The sequence below is a fragment of the Mus musculus genome, chromosome 9, assembly GCF_000001635.26.
Source record: "Mus musculus strain C57BL/6J chromosome 9, GRCm38.p6 C57BL/6J".
Lineage (NCBI taxonomy): Eukaryota > Metazoa > Chordata > Mammalia > Rodentia > Muridae > Mus > Mus musculus.
The window spans coordinates 107418947-107439934 of NC_000075.6; the positions used below are offsets into that span (position 1 = coordinate 107418947).

The 20988-nt window shown below is 51.3% G+C and overlaps 1 protein-coding gene across 8 annotated transcripts in view; it reads left to right on the forward strand.

Moving 5' to 3' along the window:
- Cacna2d2 (calcium channel, voltage-dependent, alpha 2/delta subunit 2) overlaps window positions 1–20988 on the forward strand; it is a 129614-nt gene that overhangs the window by 19214 nt on the left and 89412 nt on the right. For all 8 annotated transcript variants that reach the window (XM_017313496.2, XM_011242899.3, XM_017313497.2 and 5 more), the window contains exon 2: window positions 7107–7188. In XM_017313496.2, coding sequence (XP_017168985.1) covers window positions 7107–7188 — 82 coding nt within the window. The remainder of the gene's footprint in view (window positions 1–7106; window positions 7189–20988) is intronic.

Sequence of the window (20988 nt, forward strand, 5' to 3'; positions counted from 1 at the left end):
TCAACACCATCCCTAACTAGATCTTTTCAACCATTCTTAACTAGACCTTCAGCATCATTCCTAACTAGACCTTCAACACCATCCCTAACTAGACCTTCAACACTATCCCTAACTAGAACTTCAACACCATCCCTAACTAGATCTTTACAACCATCCTTAACTAGACCTTCAGCATCATTCCTAACTAGACCTTCAACACCATCCCTAATTAGACCTTCAACACCATTCCTAACTAGACCTTCAACACCATCCCTAACTAGACCTTCAACACCATCTTTAACTAGATCTTTGACACATCCCTAACAGCCACTGGGAAATCTTTCTCAGTTCCCCTGTCCCTAGCTAAGGTCTTACCCAACTTTCACACTTCTTTCTGCTTGTGAATCAGCTTCCTTAATATTGGTGGTGAGAGACGGTGTTATGGTCATTTGCTCTGTGACCCTGGCTCTCCTCCATGTCTCTCTGGGCCAAGTGGGCCACCTGGACTCTTCTGGCCCTGAGTAAGGAGATTCCCTGGCTCCAGCCCTTGTTCCTTTGCCCCTCCCACCAACCCCCAACAGGTTATTATGAGTAAATATTGGGTGGACCCAGTGCCCTAATTAAAGCTGAAAGACTATTAGTCTGGGGAAGGGTGGGGGTAGGGTCCAGGTACACGTTTGCTGCCTCCCAGCCAAGCACCAATTAGAAAAAAAAGTTCTTTTTCAGCAAAGAAGAGGAAGGGACAGCCCCATAATTAATAACCTCATTAAGGAGCAGTATTTGGGCAGGGTCCCAAGACACACGTAGATAAGTTGACAAAGCGGTGGATTTGTACTAATTCAAGCATCAGCAGCAACCGGCCTCTGCCAACGTCCCAGGGTCTGTGAGTCCCCAGTGACAAATGGACTGCACCGGCTAGGGGAGGTGAAGGTCCCCTTGAGTCACAAATAGGTTGGTGATTTCTAGTCCCTCTTTGAGCCTTGTACCTCAGTTTATCTGCTTGTGAATTTGGAGCGAGGGTGAGGGTGTAAGATGGGAAGTCTTATACCACTGTGATCAGCCCAGCACACATGCTCCCATCTTTCTCTGGCCTCATTCCCACTGTGGCACATGCTGTGTGAAGCCGGTGCCACATCTCTGGTCTTAACTGTCTTTGACAGCTTTGCCCACCTGGCTTCTGGAAAACTAGCCACTTTGACTGGCCTGTTGCCCTCTGCCAGCTTTGTCATCCACAAGAGACCAAATTGGGCTGGGGCCCCCTCCAGTGCTGAATTTTGAAAACTGCCGCAGCCCAGTAGAAGGAAGAGTGCAGTGGGGCCAGCAGTACCTTCTCTTCCCTGGGGCTTTCAGAAACAGGACACAGGGAGGGTGTAGCCTTCCTGGAGGGTGACTAGAAGGCAGGAAGATGACCCTGCAGCCAGAAAGCCTGGAATAGATACATGAGTATATGGGATAGCTGTCCTTTTTAGAGCACCTTGCATGAGGCCAACTTCTTCCACTTGCTTTCTCTTTGGGCCTGGGAGGTGAACAGGACAGTTGGCTTATTCTTCATTTTCCAGATGGAAAAACCTGAGAGCACACATCTGGCTGAAGAATTAGAAAATCAAGGGCTGGACCTAAGCATTCGGGTATAGCCGAAAGTCTGCACACCCAGTGTGGAAGGATGCCAGGGAGGTGACCCTGAGGATGCCATGATTCTCGAGGACAGCCTTGAGTTTCTGCCACCTGTAGTAGGGGTGCAGCCTGGGAGAAGGGACGTGGCTCATAGCTGCTATTAGAGCTCTGAATACCACTGAGGAAAGTCTATCCCTCATGGCCATCACGGAGTCATAGACTCCCTGAATGCCACCTGCTTATCTTCCCCAGGCCAGATTAGCCTGGCTGGGGCTCTTCAGGAATCTTTGGTCGGTTTTCCCATCTCCTGCTCTCGGGCTTGCCCTGTCTTTCTCTCTTCCAGAAGCCTGTGAAGGAGATGAGGTGGAGGTGGCAGGCCAATTGAAATATAATCAGAATAATTGAATAGCACTTTATTTTAAATCGTTGCCTCCCCCAAAGCTGGGAGAATAATTGGCTAGCCTGTCACGAGAGAAGCAAGAGACCTGGGGCCTTTACCAGTGCCAAGCTTGGTTCACTGTGCCCTTGGCAGCCAGAAGCTTCAGCTGTAGCTGCTCCCTCACACCGTTGCCTGCTCCAGCTGAGTGGGTCCTAGCACCTGCCTTCCTGCTCCACTGCTCCACATGCTGTTCCACCCACAGCACGCACCCCTCACTCTTCCGAATGATGGCTGTTCTGCTCAGTTGAAGCCCCTGGTGAAACAGGCTGAGTGGCAGGGGCAGTGGGGTTTTGATGGGGAAAAAAAATACCTCCAAGTGTGGTGAGAAAGGCTTGCAGAGGCAAACTCAGGAGTCTGAGTCCCTTACTCCCCAGCAGGCCTTGGCCTCTTCTGGGCCTGTGTCTGCTCTTGAGCGAAGCCCCCTCCCTCCTTCCTTTCTGGTCCCTCTGCGGGGTCCAAGCTGCCCACGCTGTCCATGCCCTCTGAGGGTGAACCTGCAGTGTCACCTGTCTCTGGTTTTTTGATTTGTTTAATTATAGATGAGTTTTCTGCATAATTTATTCCAAAAGCCTGGATTATACTGTACAATTAAATCACATTCTGATCAACAACTTCACATATAAAATTAACAACCAACAACAGTTTAATCTATGCTTGCTGCATCTGCACACGGGCTCTTTCTGTTTCCCTTGTCCCTTCCCTGCCTCCTCTCCTCCTCCATGCCCTCCTCTCTCCTCCCCTCTCCTCGGGGTGAGCCTTTGCAGCTGGCCCCTGAGCTGGGTACCCCCACCAGAGGTTGGAACTAGAACCTCCCAGCCTTCCAGTAAGTGGGTTCTGGATGGTTCTGCTTACTTAAAGGCTTCTCGGCACCAGCACTTCACCTCACATGTGGTTGACTTTGCTCTCTTGCCTGATGGGGACACTTCCTTCCCTCCCTCCCTTCTCTCTTCTCCCTGCTCCTCTTGGTTCTAGACACCTGAGGCCTGAGGTCCACAGCTCTAAGTAGCAGCTTCTTTCCTAATGAGCTGAGTCAACCTGCCATACCACACTCTCCCTCTGTGCCCCACCATGCCCTCAGTGGGCCCTTAGATCTTATAAAGATCTAAAGGTCATACTGTATGGATGTCTAGCCCTTAGGAGACTGTCCCGTATTGATTACTGCTTATCAAGGGGCCCTGTAGGTGTGTTCTAGCCTGGTCTTGAACTTCTGATCCTCCTGCTTCCACCTCCTGAGTTCTGTCTGCAACTGCAAACATGCTCTACCACAACCGGTTGATACAAGGCTCGGCAAACACTCGACCGACTGAATTCTATCCCCAGCCCTCCCCCATTACAGTATTTAGACAATTATTATTATCCTTGTTGACAGGTGGGAAGGCTGAGATTCCAAGGGGACAGGGCTCTCCAAGACTGCACAGCTGACAGTAGCAGCCTCTCCCCTGAGGCTCCTCAGGAGCTGCCTTGTCCTGGAAGGAGGGACAGGTGGACCCAATGGAGCCGGTTTCTTTTTAAGTGTATGTCCCTATCCCCATCTCACCAGATGTCTTTTTGGTTTTCTTATCCGTAAGGAAGGGCTGCTGTGCCTTTACTCCCCCCCCCCCCCCCAGTTCAGGCACCTGGGAGGACAAGACATAGTCGCCATCCTCTCTGGTTCACGCTGGTCATGAAGTGCTGCAGCCCGGCTGCACGGCCTCAGCCTCCTCCCTCAGACTCACCAGCCTGCTAATTTGGCACTTACAAGCTCTTAGAGATAAGCAGTGTCAATTCATCGAAGAGGATGGAAAAATCCCCAGGATCTGGAGCACTCTTTGTTGGAGTATGACCTGTGAGCAGCACTATCTGGCCAGGGGGCATGGGCATGAACTCAGAGGTCTCAGTCCACAGGAACACGGGCAGGATTTGATCCAATTACCTTTGAGTGAGTGAGACTATGGATTCTCATGTATCTCTCAGTTCTCCCAGAGCCCCCATGCCTTTCTGTGGGATTAAGCCCGGCTATGCCTCTGTCCCGGTTGAACTTGGCTTAGTGTGTGGTTTTTCTGGCCTCAGGACAGGAATGCTTCAGGCATGCTCACTTCATCAGGCTCCTCAGTATTGTGTATCAGCCTCCATCCCAGCTAGCACTGGCCACTGGCCAAACCCTAGAACCCACAAAGTCATATCTCTGTGACAATGAGATGGATTATCTGTCAGGTCCCTTTTAGCTCCTGGACACAGATATTGCCTTCCTAATTTGGCTTGGTTTGGGTGAAGAATCACTTGTTTTCCTTAGCATTGCATGGATAGGCAGGAAGCTAGGGCTACAATCTGCCTCTGAGGCCCAGTATACCATACCACACTAAGAACCAAAGCTACTCCTGAACCCCAGAGAGTGAGGTGGGAGAGACTCAGAAAGAGGGAGCGTGTATGCATGCCCTTTGGAAGAATTTGATTTTGTCCTAAGATTTGGATCTTCTAAAAATTATTTTACTGTTGAGATAGCCTTTTTACACGAAATGATGGTGATTATATAAATGATGTGTCGTCTAAGCAAAGTAAAAACTTGGCACCCATACCTGCTCTTCCAATTAATTGTCTTTTACTTATCTGTGAGATTCCGGAAACAAGGACCCATCTGCATACTAGCAAGGAGTCCATACCCAGGTGGACTCATTGGTGAATTGGTAAATGTGGTCAGTCTGAGAAAAGCCACAAGCAATGAATGGATGGCTCTTAGGGAAGGGAGAATTGGTTTGCTTGAAAGGTGTGATCCCAGGTAGGTGGACCACACTGAGATGGACGGCCCCACACCCCTGAGAATATGGGCAACACAAATGAGACTCACTGAGTTATTTATAAATTAGTGAATAAAAGAAAGACAGGAGAAGAGGAGCCAGGCTGGTGGAACACAACTTTAATCTCTCTGCTCAGGAAGTAGAAGTAGGTGAATCAGATCTGGTCTACATAGAAAGTTCCAGGCTGGCTAGAGCTACATAGCAAGACCCTGCCTAAAATTAAATAATAAATAAATAGGTAAATAAATAAATAAATAAAGTCGGGAGGTAGGGATAGATATGGGAGGAGGTGGAGGGGTAAATATGACCAGAATACATTGTAAGAAATTCTCAAAGAATTTCAAGATGCGTCTCTGTTTGCCACTGGGGTGGGGGTTGGGGTGGGGTTGTGATTGCTGGCCTTTGCCTTTTCCTGTGGTGTAAGTGTCCCCTCTGCGGCTGATTTCAATCACTGAAACTGATGTGCTGAATTGGAAAGAGATGAACACGGTTGGCTCTCCTGTGTCCATTCCTGAGACTCCAGAAAACTGTAACGAGTCTCATGCCCACCCCTTCCTGAATGAATGACCTTGGATAGTGTCTCAGCTTCCTCACCTGGGATTTGGGGATTTTGTTTGCCTCCGTGAAGCTCGAAGCTGGTACTGTGCTTTGTACATAGTGGGCACCCTTCTGTAGACTCATGCAGGAAGGATTATGATGGATAGTCTGTGTCCTAAACCAATGAATGGACGAGGTCAGGCTTAGGGTCAGGGCAGAGCCAATGGGTCTTTTTGAAGCTGGGTCCTTGACCCTGCCCGTTCTGTCCAGATATAGGACGGTGTGAGACTCTGTCCCATTATTAGCCCCCAAGAGTCTGTAGTCTCGGGATTACAAAAGAGCCACCTGCCACATTGTCCAAGTGCCACCAGGGCCAGAACATCAGTGCTGGCGGGCGGACGGGGGTCAGGCTGAGATGCTGATGCTCTCTGGTACCTTTCTCTCCCGGGCTGGCAGCTGAGCTTACAGCCTGTCCTCTACACCAGTTGAGGTTAGATGTTTTTTTCCTCTATGGTGGGGAACAGAGTTGGGGAGTCAGGCTGTGGCTCAGCCCACAACAAGCTGAAGCTAATGCCTCTTTCTTTTGATGTTGATTTTTTTTTCCCCATCACGGTCCTGACATTCAGCTTGGCAAATTGCAATTAGTGATCTGCCCGCCTCCTGCTCTGAGTTCCCATGCCAACCGACCCGGGCACACACAATGGCATGAGCCCAACCCCCCAGCACAGGCCTGAGAAGGAGTGTGGGACAAGGAGCCAGAAGAGAGTCCTGGCCCTAGGTGACCTTAGGGGATGCTGTTGGTCCTAATTAGGTTTTGGGGGACAGTTGCAACTTTTCTGACATCATCCTAGTCCACTGTGGCCTGTGAACCCGTGGCTTCTTTATGTCTCTGTGGTGGGTCCCATATGGGGCTCCAGCATGCCAAGACCATCCAGACACCTGTTCGTCTGGTCCACTTACAGAGATTCCTTTACAGCATCCTTGGCTATATCCTCCCATGGTCTTATGTTTTCTTGTGCCACTCTAAGAGATGACCCCAAATTATCTCCACATTCCAGAAGAGGAAGCTGAGAGAGACAGAGATGGTGTTAAATGGTCCTGTGGTGGTACCAGCGTACCTGTCCAGGCCTGCAGTTCAGAGCCTCTGCTTGCCAGATCTCCAGAAAGGGATGGGATGATTCGTACTGAAACCCTGGGTGGGCTCACGGCAGACATCCAGCCTTGGGTCTCTGAGGAACATCTCCTACTATGGAACTAGAAAGGCAAGGACCATCTGAGTTGGAAGTGCTCTGTCTTCTGCTCAGGTGAGGCCCAGGAGGCAGGTTACCTCTACCTCCTCCTGTTTACATAATGGGTTGGAGGTGACAGCAGTATCCCCTCCCTTTCCTCAAACTTCACCTGTCTTGTCTCTGTCCTCCCTGGTGTCCCCACTTTCAGAACAGACACATCTAAGGACTTGTCTTTATAGTGAACAATAGTCTCCCTGCAGGCTTCTTCCAACCTGCTTAACTCCCTTGGCTAATCCACAATGCCCTTTCCTCTCCTCCCTGGCTGCCAGTCACAGTAAGGAAAGCCTAGGCCACCAGGCCAGACTTCAAAGGGAAAAAAATCACAGGCTCACTCTGGTTCCTGTGTCTGTTCCCTCTCTGGTGAAAATTGAGTTGAGTGAGTAGCTGTCCTGGTCCCCCTGGGTGGCCAGGAATTGGTTGTTGCAGCTGCAGCTCCAGCAGGCCCTCCTGACATCTTTCTCCTCTGGATTGCAGGATGCAGCACTGGGCCCGGCGCCTGGAGCAGGAGATTGACGGTGTGATGCGGATTTTTGGAGGCGTGCAGCAGCTCCGAGAGGTAAGCCTGGTGCACTTGCTTTCCCGCGGAGACCTTCTTCTCAGCGGGAATGAGGGAAGGGTACATAATGCGGGCGTAAGGAGGAGGTGACATTACTGAAGTACCAGATCTCATGGTGAAACCTAGAGTCTCAGTCTGACCTTCCGATACCTGTTGGAATTGTGGTCCACTGTCATGAACCTGGTCCCTGAAAGGGTGTCTTGGCTTTTCAGTTTTTAAGGTTGGTGAGCTCTGTATTCGAGGTAGAGCCTTGAGTGGGAACCCAGAGCCTTGAGGGGCCACAGCTACAGGGTGCACAGAAGTCCAAAAGTCTCATCAGGAAGTACATAGTATGACCAGACCAAGCAAGACCCGGGAAACAGGATGGGAGGCTGGTATTCCAGGCACTGTAGTCTCCGTGGAGTGGCAAGTCTATCTCTGCTAAGTGTCGGGATGAGGGATCAAGGTGCAGGAGGGGTGATTGATTAGGCGCCAGCGACCACATTCATCCTGAGAGATTATGTTAATGTTTGAAATAGCGATGTGAAGAGCAAGCCATTCGTCACCCCCAGAAGGCTGCAAAATGTGTTGCTGTCAGGCTACAGGCTGGAGCTCTTTATGTGGAATGCAGAGGCTCAGAGAGCCAAGATCTTCCAGTAATGGAAGACTCTAATAGGATGGTACCTCTGCTGGGGTCTGTGAGGGAGGTCCTGGCCAGAATCAACGGAAGAATTAATGGAATTCTCCTTCCCATAGTTGGCCTGGGGACAGCAGTGTGACTATTGAGGGTTCAGGTAAGGGTCTAGGCCCAGGGTTCAGTAATTATTGTTTCTGACATCCCCTTGGCCATTGCCAGGGTGAGGAGATGTAACCTGGGGGTGGGGGTGAGCAGGATAGGACCACCCTCAGCTTGTCAGGGTTAGCTTCTATGTACCCAGGAAGTGGTAACTCGGAGGGAATATATTGACATTGCTTATGGACATAAGACCCTTAGCATAAGTGATGCTAATCAGAGATGGCTAATTAGTGGGCGGCATGGTGAGGAGGGCACCCAGGCCTGAAGGTCTGAGCTACTAGCTTGCTCATCGTTCCTCCTGAGATCGCTCAGACCTCTGTTCCTCCCTTTCCTGGTGCTGGGCTTGAACAGCAGTAGCCCCATCCCACTCTCCCTGTGAACTCTCCATGACTCAGCTGCTCTTGGAAGCCTCCAGAGCTTCCAGAGAAAGCACTGTAGGAAAGGCTGTTCCAGAACAGGAGTCAATTTAGGCTCAGGAATAGCACTCTGCACTAACCAGGCTATAAGTGGGCACTGCCAAGTGCAGCGGTGTAGGATAATGGAGGAATGGTGGGTCCCTGGAAGGTGTGGTGTGTGCTTTCCCAAGTTTCCCATGGGGCGTTAGATGTACCAGTGAAGAGCCCTCCAGGATCTTGCACTTATGAGCAACTCAGAGCATTTGTTTATGAAAAAAATAATGTACACACCATGCATGAGATGTGGATCTGTGTGGACTACTGAGCTTCCTGGATGGTGAGGACCAGACGAGAGTCAGTAAACCTGCCGTATGCACCTCTGAGAGACCTGTATCCGTGTGATCCTCCTTCTCCGCCAGGAGGTTTGCCTGGAAGATAAGGTAGTGACAATGGCAACCAACAAACCAATTACACCTCCCCACTCTCTACAAATCAGCAGTGTTTTCTTCATTGGTCATTTTCTCTCCTAGGGCTGTTTTCTCTCCCTTTGGATGGAGTGTGAGCATATCTCTGACTCTCACCAGCTCAGAAGTGAACAGGCTGCCACAGCTGGCTTGTGGCAGAGCTAGGGCTCCTGACTCCTGCTTCAGCCAGTCCTCTGGGTGCATGAGGGATGCCTGGGGCTGTGGGGACCTGGGCAGGGATGTGTTTGGTATGGCAGGTGGGCAAAGAAGTGCTGACCTAGCGTCCCTTTCTCTTGGCAAGCGCTCCGCTGCTCATGGCTGCCAGCTCTCGGGGCCTCTGTCCTGCTCCAGTTTTTCTTACCTGCTTCCTCAGCCTCTTCCTGCTGACAGCTCTGGGACTGCTCCTTGGCACAGGATACGCTGCCAAGATGTGTCTGGGTAGGGTTGGGGGTGGGGGGGGACAGGTGTACAGCTCTAGAGAAAGCGAGCAACCCCGTGGGAAGAGCAGTGACTTAAACAGTGAGCCCCCCACCTGCTCCACAGCTTAAATCTGACCCCGACACTCACACCTTTCCTCTGGGTGAGGGCTGGTGTACCCTGCTTGTGTTTGGCTCTGATGGGCCAGGAGGATGGTTGGTGCAGAGCTGTAAACCAGCTGCCAGTACTATCCCTCTTACTGGTGCTGCCAAGCTGACAATTTAGCGCCCCCCCCCACCTCCCGCACCTGGGGCTGCCCCTCCTCAGACTTCTGAGGCCCCCAAACTCCTGCCACTGGGGTGGTGAGAGCCTCTTCCGTGGCTCCACTTCTTGCCTGCCCTGCTCCTAGAGGCCGCCCCACCCCCCAGAGCTTGGAGCCTCAAGGGCTGGCAGCTGCAAGAGAGCAGAAACTGCAGACAGTGGCATTTGGGAGAGTTTTCCTTGCCTTGGCATTTTCCTCCTCCCGACCTTATCACAACCCCTTGGGGGGCATGGCTGGGGGCAGACTGTGACCCATTTATAGGTTAGAAACCATGGCATACCACAGGGTAAGGACCCCATCCCATTTCCTCAACTGACCCTAGGCCACCTAGTCTGCTCTCTCTGCTCCCTTAATTTAGCCAGACACCCCTGAGCTATGCTCTCTTGGGCACTGTAGCCCCACCCCAGCCCTTGAGCATGCTTGCCTTGTACAGTCCATGAAAGTAGGGACTCTAAGCTGTCTGTCCCCTCTACAGCCCATGGGACTGAGTGAGGTCTCCTGAGCCCCTTCTCCACCCTCCCCCATCAGCACCATATTGTCCCCATCCTAGGGGGGGCAGAGAACATATGCTTGGGCTCAGAGCTCATTTGCATAATGAGGATATCAAATGAATAATACATCAGGTGCCTGGGGGTGTTGCAAGGAGAGGATGAGGAGAAAGAAGGACAGGCCTCTCTTGAAGCCTAGGTCAGGGACATTCCCACTTCTGAATGGATGTCCAGGGTACAAGGAGAACAACTCTGAGGCCCTTGTGAAAAGCGAAGCAGGAGAGTTCTCACCAGGCATGGGACAGTCACCAGGGTCACCAGCCCCGGGACAAGTTTCTGACCTGGTGAGATACTCCCTTCCAGGGGAGAAGACCCTTTGCTTAAACTAGAAGTGAGGAGAAACTGTTGACAGAGCTGGCTTGGAGCAGGGGCCAGAGATGGCCATGTCAGAGGGACCACAGCATATCTTCTGAGAGCATACCGCCCATGTCAAAGTTCACGTACCTCATTGGCTGATCAGGGCAGAGTGCCTATGGCCTTACCTGTATCTCAAACTGCTTTCACCCGCATGATGATCTTAGCCCAGGTGCGTGCTTGCGGGTTATCGTCATAGGCCTATCAGTAAAGAAGGAAAACCAAGGTCCTGTCAGTCATCTCTAGCAGTCAGTCCTGTCCTGGAGTTCAGACAGGCCAGCACGAGTGCTGGGGGCCAAATGGACCAGCTCAGACAGCAACTCCCCAAACTACGAAGCATTCATCCACAAAGAACAGGCTCCCAGGTTTGGAAAACCCCAGTCCCAGTTTCCTTCTGGGTTCCCCCAACTAAGCTGACATCCTTCAAACCAGGTGATTCTGGTGTCTGTGGTGTCGGCCTCTTAGGAGAGCCAAAAATAGCGTTCCTAACCCAGTGTCAGTGGCACCATCCTGCTCCGTCTTGTCCGCCCCTGGCTATTCCTCCTGTTCATCAGCTCAGTGCTCCCAGGAATGTGTAATTAATATTTGCAGAGTGCCACATCTGGAGCTGGCTATCAGCAGGGACCAAAGTCTGAAACCATCCAGGGTCCTCTGTAGATGCCGCTGAGAAAACTCACCCTGTCCCCTCCCCACCTCCTCCCCAGCTGGTGCCTCTGCAAACTCACACACTGGCTTTAGCATATGCTGAAGATGTGCCCTGTCCCCGTCTGAGGAGCGTGCACGCTGGGCATTCAAGGCAAGGTTAGCAGTGCCCTGGGGTGGCATAGAACCTCAGGATCACAGAGCGTGGGATCAGAAGAGGAAGGAAAAAGCTTGGGTGAGGAGAAGCGCCAAAGGTTTGAAAAAGTCCCAAAAGGGCCAGGCAAAGGCAGAGGTTGTGACCCCTGGCCCCACAGTGGGTCCTTCCATCTGGACACTGATTTGTGTGTACCTTTGAAAGGCTGGCAGCAAGCATCTCCTTAGGTATGCCATTCGCTGAGAGTCTGCTGGGGGGGGTGAGGGAACCCCCACACATCCCCTCCCAGATCCTCACTAGCTGCTCCCCCCTCCTCTAAGAATCATTATCCTCGTGGCTGTGGCTCTGCACTTGCTTATCACGCAGACCCCCACCCCTCCATTGAGCTGCCTGCCTCCCGTTGGGGCCCAGTGACACCCTCCTCTCTCCTGGCGCAGATGATGATGTGAGGCGCCGTGTCGTAGTTGTGGGAGGTGGTAAGGGGCTCGGGTGTGAAATATGCCGCTGGGTAGGGATTGCTGTCGCTTGCCTCCCTAAAAACCCACATATATTATTCTTTAATGGAAAGTTAATTGTCTTATTATTCCCTCCATATGGTCCTCTTGCTCGGCACCCAGCGGGGATGCATGGGGCTGAGGGGGGGGCTCCTGGGAGGGCGTCTGAAATGTGATGAGGCCGCCGCTCGAGCGTAATTGGTTACAGAGAGACGGGTGCATCAGAGCCTGGCCAAGCCCTGTCTGGACCTAGCCTTTTCCCTACCTCTTCCCTTTTTCTTCCCTCTTTCCTACCTTTGCTGTAGCAACTCTCCCCTTCCCCCTCCCCCTACATCATGAAGTCTGTAGCACGCTTTCCTGAGTGGAGATGTGTAGTGTTGAATAGCTGCTCTTCTGCTCCACCCGGAAATGCACATTCTCCAATGAGACATAATGGAAAACGATTCCATTTTTGAAGAGTTTTTCTAAAAGCTGTCATATCCATGGCAGGCTCTGCTGCCTGTGGGCCAGCCAGGCTAAGGTCTACTCCCAGCCCCAGGCCTCCCCCTCTTCCTTTTGGGAGTGTGAGGGTGCCATGCCAGAGCTGCCTCAGCAGGTGGAAGATACAGTGACAGGAAAACCCAGAAGGAGCCTAGGCACGATCATGCACCTGCCCTTCACCCCTGGGGTCTCAACAGGGTAAGGCTGAGGCTGGGAGCCTTGCTAGGTGGCTTCTAGGATTCTGGACATGTCTGCAGGAAGGTACTGCTAAGGTTTCTGGGGATCCATAGACACTGAAGGGTCTTGAAGGGAGAGAGGCCTCTGACTTCTAGCTTTTGACAAGAGGTTGCTGTGGAACACATCCAAGGTCAGCTCTAGGGCATGAGAAATAGCTTGGAGTGAGAGAGACGTGTTAGGTGGTTAGTGTCTTCTGAAGGCAGACCCCGCCCTGGGCTCACACTCAGGCTGAGCTGGGATGGAACCTAGGGTCTACGCCATGAGCAGAAAGGATAATGTGGGCTGGAACGACAGGCCTGGACTGTGACTATGGGACCTGGGACGCGTCCTCCTGCCTGTTTGAGCTTCTACTTCCCCCTGGGAAATGGAGATCCAGTCTGTCTTCATGGGAGATGTAGGAGCCTCAGGGGAGCAGAGACAAGGGAAGGTGTGAGGGAGCCCTGCAAGAAGGGATGTTGTCCTTCGGTATGTCCAGAACAAATTGATTGCAGTTTCAAGGGTTGGTCACAGATTTTTTTTTTTAAATTCGGATATCAAAATGTCCTCTCTGCTTTTGAAAATTGGTTTTCTCATCCCAGCTGATCATGACATATTTTGTAGACGTTTTACTGAGAAAAGCATACAGCCACCAAGTTTGGGTAAGGCTGGAATAAATAGCATCTGTGAGCAAATGAAGGGTAGTGGTGTCCTCAGCCAGAAGCCCGGGGCGCCAAATGCAGAGACACCATGGGGAGGAGATAGTAGAAGTTACAGGGTGGGACCCTTACATCCCAGAAGACACTGATGACCTGATTTATCCAGTTAGCTAACAAGTCACCTGCTTGCCTCCCAAGCCCTATAAGAAGAGTATGGCAGCTTGCTTAGCATAGAGTCAGGGACAGTACAAAGCCACCAGGCTCTGGGACAGTCTGGAGGTTGGTAGGTCAGGCCACAGCTAAGATCAGGGGTTCTTTAGGTGGACACTCCAGGGATCTCAGGGTCTCCTGTAGGGGTCCCTCGTCTCAAGGAAGAGACATTCTTGAAAGATATGAGCAGAACCTTCCAGATAGACAGATCTTCCCTGAACTGAAAGCCCCTCGGTCCTGTTGTCTCAGGGATTCTGGAGTTGCCTACCGATACAGAAAGCCTACCCAATGGCTATCTATAAAGCAAGGCACCCCTCAACACACACATACATGGGGAGAATGTTCTGGTGAACACATGGGCTCCCTTTGAAGATCCCCAGAGAGGCCAGCTCTGTGACAGGACAACAGGGCTCAGCGTCTATGAAGACCCAGCCCTTGAAGCTTGTACTCTGGAAAGTAGCCAGGGACTCTGCTCTTCACCCCTCCCCCAGCTTCCGCACTCATCTTTGAAGAGTGACTGAGCTGCTACATCTAGAGCCAGGGGGGAGGGGGGCGCAGGGGAGCTGGTCTTGGTGATCCAGGGTGGGAGATGGGAGATGGGATGGGGGGGGGGCCTATGGGTTTCCATCCTGGGCCATGGGGGACAGTTGACCCAGTCTATATTCCTCCCCATTCCCTTCTTATCTATTGCTGGATCAGTGGCAGCCATGGGGGCACTTGACTCAGATTCGTGGAGCCCCAAGCACTTGGCAGAAGCAGAGAAGTAATTGGTTTTGACAAACCACAGCCGGCCCCCAGGGGTAGCAGAGACAGCGTTTCCCACTCCCCGGACGAAAATGGAGGTGTCCTCTCTTCACCTCTCTTGAGTACAGCTGTGCTCTCTGTATGTGTAGAGATGGCGTGTTTGTAGGAGAAGGTGATGCCACAGATGTGGTCTTCCCTACATGTCTCTCTAGCCTGGAGACCTGGAGACGCTGAAGGGTGACTTATTATTTCCCACAGAGGGAGGAGACCGAAGTGGCTGGATCCTGAGTGGACCCCTAAGGCCCTGTCTTGTCTATCCTTGGCTGTTCATAAGCTAGCCACATGACCGGCACTTAGGCTTGGGTGCCTAGTTTCCAGGTGCACAGCAGGATGAGAAACAGGCTATGCACACACAGGACTCCTGTGTATACTATGCATGCAGGTACTGTGAGGACAGATGATCAACTAATGACCATTCTGTGGATGGATAAGCAAAGGTAGGCAAAGATGGAAGAAGCAGCTGAGCTCTGGGTGTCCCACAAGGCCTTGCGCACCACATAGCCCCTACATGAGGGAAGCTAAGTCAGTGCCTGTATGGGGATGCCAAAACTCAATCTACATACGGGAGGCCCTGGGTGCTTTCTATGAGGAAATGGGCACTGGCTGGGAGAGGCACGCTGGAGAAGAGCTGGCTGCACAGGGTTGCTGGCATCTGCCTGAAGCGAGGGAGCAGGGGCCGTTCTGGAGTGGTGTGCAGTCTTAGCTAAGGGGGAAGCTTCACACAGAGGTAGCAGGAAGCTTTGCTTAGGCCTTTGGGCCTCCCAGATGCCCTGTGCCTGCCCTTAACCTCATTGGACTCTCTTCTAAATCCACCTGCTATCCTTCCTCCCTCACCTTCTCCACCTCTCTGCTGATTTAAACACAGGCCACAGCTCTCCTCTTCCAGAAAGCCCTCTAGGTCAGTGCCAAGGCCCACACTGCCTAAGACTTCCCACCCCCATCAGCTTTTGCATCTTTAACGTACACATAGGCTGCCAGGCACATCTGGGAGACCCGGTCTTGTGATTTCATTATGTGGAGTACAGAAACCATGGCGGGAGGGTAGGGTTATGCCCAGACCTTCCAGAATCCACCAGAACAAACAGGAAGACCACGAGCCCTGGCAACTCACTAAGACACAGTGCCTTCATGCTGTGACTGGCATGAAGTGGCACCTGGGTTGACCACTGTGTACAAAAGGGAGGATAAGATCGGCATGATGCCGAGCGGGAGTGTGAGTGTGCATGTGTGTTCATACTGAACAGATACCTGTGTGTGAGCACTACAAGGGAAGCACGAGCAAACGAGTGTTTGTGTGTCCATAGAAGGGAGTGGCCCTGCCTGCCTGCGTGTATCCCACACAGCAAGCGTGACCAAGCAAGTGGGTGCATGTGGATCAACGCACAGCTCTGAGAGCAGCCTGTGGAAGCCTGTGCAGGCACAGCACAGGGCAGGGTGGGCCTAGAGGAGGCAGATGCCAAGAATTCTGTCACCTAAGCAGGTGAGAACTACTTAACTGATTTGTTAGCCAAGCTGAGAAGTCTCAGTTGTGGCTGAGGCACACACGTTACATACACGCTTTGCCCCCCCTTCTCCCCTCCCTCCAGTCATTTCCCGATAGTGTGTGCATCTTCCCTGCAGTGGGACAGGATGGCATCAGTTGTCCGTGCCCAGGATGAAATGACTCCACAGTGGAGATCAGGGGCTTTGTGTGGGGTAGTTCTTGATGTCCTTGATCCAGTACAAAGGCTGGACCTTGTCCCTGGGAACTGGCCGATCAGAGGGGACAGACAGGTTCTGTGCCTCCCAATGTGTGTAGGGGGCTCTTTAGTCAGCATGCATTGCTGGGCGATTCTTCAGTCAGTTCTACCAGCCCATCATGCTGTCCCTGAGTTAATGCCTGTGCTATCCTATCCCTGCAAGGAGGGCCCCTTACATTTCCCAGTAACCGTAGCCCCACCCTCCTTCCTATGGTTGTAGCTGCTCTGCTTTACCCCTCCCATTCGAGAACAGCTCCGAGACGCTGGTGAGCTCTGTCCCAGAGTCCTACAGTCTGGGTTCAATGCTAGTACCTCCTCCCTCACTCCTCAAAGACCCCCCCCCAACCCCACCCCAGTACTGGAGCACATCATTGCGTAGTCAGCCTGGGTAGCTGGGTCAAGAGGCAACCACTTGCCTCTTGATCAGGTGTTGACAGAAGAGCTTTCATTATGCTCCATCTATAGGCGTGGAATAAATTGGTGTGCAGTGAATTTATTCTTTTTTAAAGAGGGACTTTACCACTGGGGAAAACTTTTAAAAGGAACATTTATATAAAAAGCAATTACCATGCCAGTAATTTTAATGTATTCTCCCCCTTCCATCCATGCCTTTGTGCTTGAACGTGACCGCCTCCTGGGCAGCTGCAGCCTGGCTCCATGGCAGCCTTGCTACAGCTTCCTGCCTGGAGGAGTGGCCTCTTCCAGGAAGGATCAGCACACAGGGCCTGGGCCCAGCAGGGGTGGGAACTCCAGAAGCGTGGCTGGGTGGATTTGTGTTCCAAACTTGAGTCCTTTGGAAATTTCCTCCAGGGTGCTGTTTTGTCCTGAGGTTGCTTCAGTCCCTGTCTCGGGCCGGGCCGGGTACATCCTCTCTTGGCAGCTGCTGAGTACTTAGAGGCCCTGCTTCCCAGCAACCTTGCTGGCCAGCTCCTTGAGGGAGAGGGCACTGGTGCGGGAGCAGGTATTTCCCCTCCCTGGGTGCCACTAGGGGTGCCACTCTAGAGCACCCTGCTTTCCAGCCATTATTGCGCTCGCATGCCATGCCGTGCATTATGTAAATTGTCTCCATTGCTGAGTGGAGGGGGGAGATGCTCTGGGGGAAGGAGGCGGTGGGGTCTTGAGCCTACTTGGGGGGGGGGGGGTGGACGGGAAGCTGAACCCTGAAAACTGCTTTGCTTCAGGGAGGGTCTGAAAGGTTTTCTTTCTGATTAGGACCTCCAGGAGCCTGCACGCCATTTACACCTCAGGGCACAGCTTTTGGGGGCGGAAACTAGGGGTTCCCTGGAAGCTGAATGAGCTGCCTCAATAGATGAGACTTCCCACCTCAGACTAACATCTCCGGTAGGACATATCCCCCTTATCCACAGGGCCACTATTAGAAACTCATCATGTAGCCATGAAAGGTTCAGGGCCGGGAAGATGACTCAGTGGGTAAAGACAAGCGTGAAGAGCTGAGTTTGAATACTCAGAGACCATGTAAAGCTGGGTACAGGAATGTGGGTGTGAAATCTTAGTGAGGTTGAATGCAGCAACAGGAGACTCCTGGGGGGACCACTGGCCAACTAGCCTGGCATCCCCGGCAAAGAAGAACAAAGAGACTATAGCTTGAACAAGATGGAAGGTGAGGTTTGGTACCTGGGGTTGTCCTCTTACTTCCATACATATGTCATGACATACGTGTACTTGCATCATACATGAATGAACACATACACTAATAATGATGATGGTGGTGGTGATAGTGATGATGGTGATGGTGATGATGATTATAGTAATAAAGTTTTTTAAAGGTCATATCTAGCCAAGGAGCTGAGTCATGGGATCCCCTCTTCCATTGAGCCCCTATGAACCACCAGTGACCATATAATGTGAAAAGGTTACTATTTGGGACAATGCCAGCATCCTGGGGCATCAGCAGCTGTGAAGGGTCCTTGTTGGGGCTGTGGTGCCACCAAAGCATATGAGGGCATGGAAGTGACCAGCTCTCATAAAGGCTAGGGCAATGATGGGGCTCTGGAGTAGCCACAATTCCTGTTCCTTTGAAACATGGTCTGCTGTTGAGAACTGAGCCCAACAGTGGATTGGAGTCCAGCGTGTCAGTGCCTGAAGTGCTCCGAGTTTTTTTCTAAAATGCTCATCTGAGCCTGAACTTGGCCTGAGGCTCTACCAGTACAGGCCACATCCTGCTCCTCCTGTCCCAGGACCTGAGCGCCCACTCTGTCCCCCGAATAAAAGGCCTTGAAGTTGAGGGATGGTGAGTTTGTACACTCCCTATACATCATGCAGAATTTTCATTCCACAAGGACTGTGGGAGTTAACAAACTCCATCCTGCTTCCCAGACAGCCACTCTACTTCCCAAACCCTTCCCAGGCTGGATTGCCTATGAGTCTGTATGAGATCTGCCTCTTGACGTTGGTATAAGCTCTGACAGTTATGAAAGCCTTGGGGTGTCTCCAGCCTTCTTTGGCACTGTCCCTCAGCCCCTTGAAATGGGTGGCGTTATCTGCCAGATCACTCCTGTGGTTGCTAGCCCTTTCTGATGACTTCCAACATTGGGGAAATGTAAGCAAGGAACCCCCAGAACAGAGGCCACAAACACCAAATTGGTCTTTTGGACTGCAGAGCCTCGTCTCTATCTGCGGATGAGAGAATGAAAACATCAAGTTGCCTTCACTTTCACACTGAGGAAAATGGTTAGCTCCACCCCTTTTGCAGCCCCTGTCCTGAGGCCAAATCTAAGGTCAAAGTAATTTCCTGTCTCTCATCCTTCTACCTATATTATTTGCTATCTTCTTTCCTTCGCTTTTCTGCCTTCTCCACCCCCCCTGACATTTCGAGATGGATTTCAAAATTTAGGGTGTTTTAAGTCTGCATTACAAGGCACCTGGTGTAAAGTAGCGGTTATGCCAGACAAGCTGTGTTCGCACAGCAGCCCCCTCTGCATTTCCAACTCCCCAGAGGCTGACACTTCCACTCTCCGAGCTCCAGATCCCAGAGTGACATACTTACGCTGCTTCTGTGTAGTTGTTCAGTTTTAGAATTACCACGGGCACCTCACTCTGGGAGATGAGAACTTGCCCCACTCCCAGTCCTGGCCCTCCAGTGTTATTGTGTGAAACCGTTAGATTTGAACTCACTGCTGACCTTATCCTGACCTCGCAAACGCTGTTCAGAACCCTATGCCATAGCACACGCAATGCTTTAGTTGTTTCTAAAGGCGACAGCTGTTGGGGCTTTGTTTCTTCCATGCTTAGTCTTCTGTGATCCTGTACTTTGTTCTGCCTCTGCCTCAGCCTCCTGCCATTTTATCTGACTCTCCTTTCCTTCAAACTGACACCTCTAGGTTCTATTCACAAGAAAAGTTCTTGTCTGAGCCCTTCCGGCTTACCTCCAATGAAGAATGGCTGTTTTCCAAACTGGCAGCCCTCAACACTGCTCGCAGGTCTTTGTCTCTGGGATTTGCTCGACTTCTCTAGGAGGAGTCCACTCTTCCCTGGGTCCTGTGACTTCTTTCTTCTTCCCTGATTTCTTGATTTTTTTTTCTTTTCTTTGTCTGGCAGAGAATGTTCTCATTGCCTTCCTGAGAAAGGTTCGAGAGACGCCAACTCTTGGCTTGCAGGTCTCAGCCTTCCTGCCTCTGTACCCAGCACGGGAATCAGAGGTGGGTTAGTGTCCACCTGGAAGCCCTTTGCCTCCAGTGTATTCAGGCAGTTCCTTCAGCCTCCCTCCTGAGACAGAGTCTCAAAGCGTTCAGAGTCCTGACCTGTTTTGTTTCCTTAACCAGAAAGATATAATGTCCCCTCCGTAGGGTGTTCAAGCAATTCCACACTCACCTTAAAGGTATTTGCTTTCATTCTTAAACTTACACACTGTATACTCATGTCCTTCGCTCTGGGGATTTTAAAAAAAAATCTTTCTTTTGTTTGTTTTTGTTTTTTCGAGACAGGGTTTCTCTGTGTAGCACTGGCTGTCTTGGAACTCGCTCTGTAAACCAGGCTAGCCTCAAACTTGGAGATCTACCTGCCTCTGCCTTCTGAGTGCTGAGATTAAAGGCCTGCACACCAACTCTGGGTTTTTGAGGGTTTCTTCAATGATTTCTTTTACTCTTTTCTTTCATTCCTTTTCTTTGTACTTTAATTATTTTGTTTTGTGAGACCCCTTAACTCAGACACTTCTCTCCCTCTAAGGCTCTCCTCCCCCTCCTCCCTTCTCCTCCCCTCCCCTTCTCTCCTCCCCTCCCCTCCTCCCTCCTCTCTCCTCCCTCCTCCCTCCTCTCCCCTTCCTCCCTCCTCCTTTCCTTTTCCCCTCCTCCCTCCTCTCCCCCTCTCCTCCCCCTCCCTCCTCCTCCCCCTCCCTCTTCCCTCCTTCCCTCCTCCTCTCTCCTCCGTTCTTTACTCCACTCCTCTCCTCTTCTTCCTCCTCTCTAGTTTTCCAAGTCTGTACTTTTGTCTGGCGATTTCTCAGTTGTGTGTTCTATCTTGCTATCAAGCTTTACCTTTTACCACCATGTTTTAAGTTTCTCAGAAGGCTTTTTGCACCTTTTTAAAAATAACCTCTTGTTCTTGTTTCATTGTTGCTGCTGCTCGCAGTTGTGTCCCTTTTTTAGAAAACCTTTTTATTTTGAAAAAAAAAAAAGATAGAAAAGAAACACTTACTGGAGAAGTTGGAGAGACCGTGCAAAAAGCAGCTCTGATGCTTTCCCCAGTTCTTCCAGTTGCCTCGCAGATCCCCAGCACAAATGTCAACCAAGACTCCAGGCAGCACCGCTGGCTGCCGCAGTGAAGACCTGCTAGAGAGCCTTACTAGCTTTTACTAGCATGCCTTTTTCTCTTCCAGGATCAAATTTAAGATAGCCCAATATATTTAGCTGTCCTGTTTCTGTAATCTCTTCTAATCTGTAACAGATTCTAGATCTTTACTTGTCCTTCCTTACTTTTTTTAAAAATTTATTTATTTTTACTTCAGGTGCACTGGTGTTTTGCCCCTCCCCCATCTATCCCTCTGAAGATTCTCCATTATTAGACCGAGGGATTACACTTTACAGAGACATGCGCCCTTCTCGGCATGTTGTACTAGGAATGCATGGTGTCCATATGTCTTGGTACTGGTGGTGTTAGTCTTGGTCATGTGGT